Here is a 5,780-nt window from a genome sequence, read left to right on the forward strand (position 1 = left end):
CTAACATGTTGGTTCACTAATTCACCATAAAACAAGATGGACTAGCATTTCAAATTTATTTTAATTGGCGGGGCGGGTTGGAACGAGCCTAAACGCAGGGGCGAAGCTTCTCAGATTGTAGGGGAGGCAGTGGCCCCCAAAAAAAATTTTGTTTACAAGAATAATAAAAAATTAAAGAGTGACCCCCTAAAAAAAAAGTAGGCCTCCCCCTTTAAAAAATATATGCTGTATATAATTTTATTCAAAAAATAGTTTAGAAAGTAGTGTGTTATTTGGGCTATGAATAGTGGGTCATATACTTAATTAAAAAAAAGCCCCAATCTATATTAAAAGTGAAAAATCTAAAAATGCAATAACAAAAAGTCAACAAATCACTTTTTCATTCTTCCCTCTTCTTTCAATTAGAAAACAAAACATCACTCCATATTTTCATTATCATTACAACTTAAAAGAAAGCAAGTAGTCTTTGGTCTTCCATTATCATCTTTCATTCTTCTTTCTTTTGTAAGTTATTTATTTTATTTGTTTTTAATGAATAATTTATATATATATTTATTTATTTATTTATCTAGTTTATAATATTGTAATAATAATTTAGGTTTTTGAATCATGTAATTATAATATTATCCTTGTATTGTTTTTAATTTTTTTCTCAAAGATTGAAGGAAACAGGAAAATCAAGAACTTATCATTTGGTTGATAGACTGATTCGCAATGTCTTGACTCTTCCAGTATCTACAGCAACAACAGAAAGAGCTTTCTCGCTAATGAAAATTGTTAAAACAAGACTTCGGAATAAAATGGCAGACGAATTTCTTGCAAATAATTTAGTCATTTACATTGAGAAAGAAATTGCAACTACTTTCAGTACAGATTCAATAATAGATGACTTTGAATCAAGAAAAAAACGTCAAGCTCAATTGTCTATATAAGTTGTAAATTTTAATTTATTTCAGTTCTAATAATATTGTTACTAATTTTTTTATTGCATAAATTATGGTTGTGATTTAAATTATTTACATAAAGGTTGAAGCATAATACATTTTTTTAATAATTTTGCAGGAAATGTCTAAAGAAGAATTGAATAGTAGTTGAAGATTCTAAAAACAAGTATGTAACAACTTATATTTACAATATTTGAAATTAGTTTTGAGATATTTGTGTTTAATTATTTTAATATATAATATGTTCAGTTATCTTATAAAAAGTAAATTTTAAGTTTTAGTTGTTATTTTTAATTAAAATTATATATAGAGTTACTTTTAACTTTTTTTGTTAAAATAAAAAGCTAAAAAAATATTGACCCCCTGATAAATATTGTCTAGTTTCGCTCCTGCCTAAATAGATTGGGGCGAGCCGACCGGGTATGCCACCCCTAATAATTAATGACAGGAATGATTGTTGACCTAATAATGTATGGTCAAAATGAGTGAATCTATTATTAATTTATTATTTTTATAAAAAAAATTATCCTAATGACAAACTTGATGTAATATGTTCTAGATATTATGTACGAATACAAGAAGAAAAAGGATTAAGTCCTTACCAAATGCCAAGGACAATGAAGCACGAACTGAACCAGGAAGCTTAGGACAAATAAAAGGTCCAATAACAAAAGTTGGAACCAAAGTCACAACATCCAATCCACTCTCTTCCCCAAATTCAAGCACTGCTTTTTCTGTGAGTGTCTTAGAAACATAATAGAACCAACCATTAATCTTTGATGCTCTAAGGTAATCCACATCACTCCAGAAACTCTCATTCAACACAACTTCTTCATGATCATGTTTGCCACTATTATGGTACAAAACAGCAGAGGAACTTGAAGTGTAGATTACTCTCTTCACAGTGTTGGAATTGAGACATGCCTTGAGAATTCCTAGTGCTCCATCAGTGGTTCTTTTTATCATAACTTCTTCAGGTTCTTTTAATTCAAATTCCATTGGGCTTGCAACATGGAAAACTCCAATGCACCCTTCAATGGCTGCACCGAAACTTTCTGGATTGCTGAGATCAGCACTCAGAATTTGAAGATTTTGTGATGCTCCAGGCAAATTAGTAAGAAAGCTAATGTCTCTCTTGTGTTCTGCTTTATTGTTTAAAAGATAAGTAAAGTTAATATTTTAGTTCAAAGTGAGTTAAATAAATTGAAAATAATAGTCCTTGCTAAATACCTCTAGTTATAATAAGAATTCTGATAATCAACAAAGGTCTATTTAGCTTTTATTTTCAATATTAGTAAATTCTATTTTTGGAATTTTATAAAAGAAAACATAGAAAATAAAAAAAAATATTGTTTTTACTTTTTAATTTATGAAATATTCAAAACAGAAAAAGAATGTTTTGGCAATGAATAATGATCATAGGTTTTCGAATCAAAATTGTATAGTAAAATTAAGTACAAAAAACAAGTAAATATTCTTAAAATCCTTGAAGGCTTCAAATTCAGATATCAGATCCTATGTAGTTTGTAGTAATTAAGAGTTTAATACCACTAATTAGATCATCAGCAAAACACAACAAATATTGAAAGAAGATAGCATAGAGGAAATTTTGTTCTACTTTGAACCTGGGTTGGATCTGACAGTGGTATTAACAGAGTAACCATGTTGAAGGAGGTTCTTGATGATCCATGAACCTATAAACCCTGTGCCTCCAGTCACACACACTCTTCCTTTACTTTCTTCCATGTTCTCTATCTCACACTTTCTCTCTTGCATATGCACATGGCTTAAACTCAATGGATATGAAGGGGAAAAAAAGGTAGTTGAGTACATAGGAAATAAATCCAGGTTCTTTGTACTTTTCTCTCTCACTTTCCATGTTAATTGGTGTTTTGTGGAAAAAGCTAGAAAACTTAGTGTGTTATTACAGTTAAAAAATTTTAGTATTATTTTTTAGAGTAAACTACCATTTGTACCCACCAAAGTTGAAAACGCTGACATATCTACTCATAGAAAAAAGAAATTACCATTTGTACCCATAAAAAATTGTTTTTACAGGCAAAATTATCCAAACCCTAAAAAATTATCTAAAATTGTTGCCGTCCTTCACACTTATGACACTGTCTTTCACGGTTTCTCAGCAAAGCTCTCACCTTTAGAGGCCCAGAAGCTGGAATCCCTGTCCTACGTCGTCGCAGTGATCCCAGAGCAAGTCTGCCAACTCTATACTACCCGCTCGTCGCAGTTCTTGGGCCTCAAAACTGCCGACAGGGCCGACCTCCTCAAGGAGACGGATTTCGGTTCAGATCTCGTCATTGGAGTCATTGACACCTGTCCTGACAGAGAGAGAGAAGGTTGGCGCTGTTCCTCCCAACTGGAAGGGCAGCGGCAGTGGTGGTTCTATGACGTAGAAAGAGGTGAAGAGGGTTGGCTATAGCGGCGATAAGGTAGCGTGAAGAGGAGGGTCTCTGACGCGGTAGGCTCTGGTTTGAGGCCGATGGTGATGGTGGCGAGGAGAAGATGGCGCGGTGCTCCTGGGCTGGCGGAGGTCCGCGACGTTGTTAGCGGAGAAGGGTGAACGATGATGAGGTGGGTGAGAACATTGAGAGAGAGAGGAAGGAGGAAGGAGGAAGGAGATGATAGTATGGAGAGAAGGGTAGGGATTGGGTGGTTGAGAACATTGAGAAAGAGAGGAGGGAGGAAGGAGACGATAGTGTGGAGAGAAGGGTAATTTAGGGATTTTAGATAATTTTTTAGGGTTTGAATAATTTTGCCTGTAAAAACAATTTTTTATAGGTACAAATGGTAATTTCTTTTTTCTATGGGTAGATATGTCAGCGTTTTCAACTTTCGTGGGTACAAATGGTAGTTTACTCTGTTTACTCTATAATGTACAAAGTAATTTTCTATTTTAAAATTAATTCTAGTTAGTGAGATAAAATTTAAAATAATTTTTTATACAAATTTAAATTTGAATTTATAATGGATTAACAACTCACCCTTTTTAATTTTAATAACAAAAACAAAATTAATTAGGTGCAATATATTTGTCATTTAATAATTTACACACACATCAGTATGCAAATAATAATATCTAATGTATAATCTATTTAATTTTTTGACAAGTCTAATGCATAATTTATTGAAGATTAGTTTATTGTCCAAAATTTTTTTATAAGAGTTACGAAATTTTTAATGTTAAAATTAAAAAATTTTGTATCATAATTAAAAAATTTTGGTATTATTTTTTGATAAATTCTATATAATTCAAAACTATTCATCATTCTCCTCTTTTTCTTTAATTTAATACCACACAATCAATTCAATGATAACAAAATACATCATTTTATTCATTTAATTAGAAATAACACATAAATTTTTAGTAAATGACATAAAAAAATTTTAAAAAATTATAAGTCCAAAAAATTAATTAATTTAGTCAATAAAATATATTTAAATATATTTTAAAACAAAAAGATACAATAATTTATTGTAAATGATATAAAAATGGTTACACCTCATATATGAATTCAATATCATTCAACCAGTTTAATGATAAAAAAAAAAGTATATCATTCTATGTCATGGTTTGAAATGATATCATTAACAAATTTTAGTGTCAAAATTAAGAAATTGTGTCACGGTTCAAAAATATCAATGTTATTTTTCTGATAAATTTTGTAAAATTTAAAATTCTTCCTCCTCCTCCTCAAATCTGTGTCATGATTAAGAAATTTCGATGTCAAAATTGAGAAACTTTTGTGTCATAATTAAAAAATTTTGATGTTATTTTCTGATTAGTTCTGCAAAACTCAAAACCCCTCCTCCTCTTCCTCTTCATTATCATTATCATCATCTTTTTCTTTTCTTATTCATCTTCTCCTTCTTGTTTCACTTTTTCATAATTCTTCTTGTTTTACTTTCTTAATAAGAATAAAGACAAAAAAAATACATAATGTTGCAAAACTACTAAGATGAGGATGAGAAAAAAAATCGCAGTAACAACAATACTAATAAAAGAATAATGATGAAGAAAAAAAAAGAAAGAACATGAAGAAAAGGTATTTATAAAAGAGCGCATAATACATTTGCGTTAATGGAGAGTTGAAGGGTGTCTAGCACGCTCAGTTGCTCACACTAATAACATTAATTTTTAAAACGAAAAATAGAGGGTCCAACTTTAATTTAAAAATATAGTTTTTTTAATTTTCAAAAACAAAAATCCAAGGAGCCAATTCCAATTTTTAAAAAACTTAACTCGAAAAGTCTAGTTTTTATTTTTTTTAAATAAAAATGTTGGATATAATTTTAAGAGAAAGTTTAGGAGGTCAGTATTTTTATTAAAATTTGATCAGCACAAAAAAATGAGTAATCTATTAATTTCACATTATTAAAAATACCAATAATAACTAATTAATAGATACAAATCATAAAATTTATTAGCCCCTAACATTTTCCTAATTTTAAATCTTTTTAAGAAAAATTAAAAAAATATAAGTCGATGGATGCAATTTCTACATTTAGCAAAAAAAAAATCAAAGGCACAAATTTTCTCGAGCCCATGGCAGTAAATATCACACCACTGCATTATCCTCTTGTCAATACACATGGGGTTAATGTTTAAATTGGTCCTCGAAAGATTGCACGATCATCAATTTTGTCCTCGAATTTTTTTTAATCAAATTAATCCTCAAAAGATTTGACATCAATCGTGTTTGTCTTTCTGTTTATTGGCTCACAGATTCCGTTAACGGCAGTACAGATGGACTGTTAAGTGACAGGTGTGTTAACAGGTGTGTACCCAGTTGGAAACTGACAAGATATGTTCTCCTTATT

At 30.2% G+C, this 5,780-nt stretch overlaps 1 protein-coding gene across 3 annotated transcripts in view; it reads right to left on the reverse strand.

Annotated features, from left to right (window-relative positions):
- The window catches only part of LOC107628538 (vestitone reductase-like), a 3,702-nt gene extending 856 nt beyond the window's left edge, over nucleotides 1–2,846 (reverse strand). For 2 of the 3 annotated variants that reach the window (XM_021116310.1, XM_021116309.1), the window contains exons 1-2: nucleotides 2,570–2,846; nucleotides 1,547–2,089 (exon numbers count right to left, since the gene is read on the reverse strand). In XM_021116310.1, coding sequence (XP_020971969.1) covers nucleotides 1,547–2,089; nucleotides 2,570–2,777 — 751 coding nt within the window. In that variant the 5' untranslated portion in view covers nucleotides 2,778–2,846. The remainder of the gene's footprint in view (nucleotides 1–1,546; nucleotides 2,090–2,569) is intronic. The other variant, XM_016331178.2, reaches the window with a different exon arrangement.

Source organism: Arachis ipaensis, chromosome B02 (genome assembly GCF_000816755.2).
Source record: "Arachis ipaensis cultivar K30076 chromosome B02, Araip1.1, whole genome shotgun sequence".
Taxonomy (NCBI): Eukaryota; Viridiplantae; Streptophyta; class Magnoliopsida; order Fabales; family Fabaceae; genus Arachis; species Arachis ipaensis.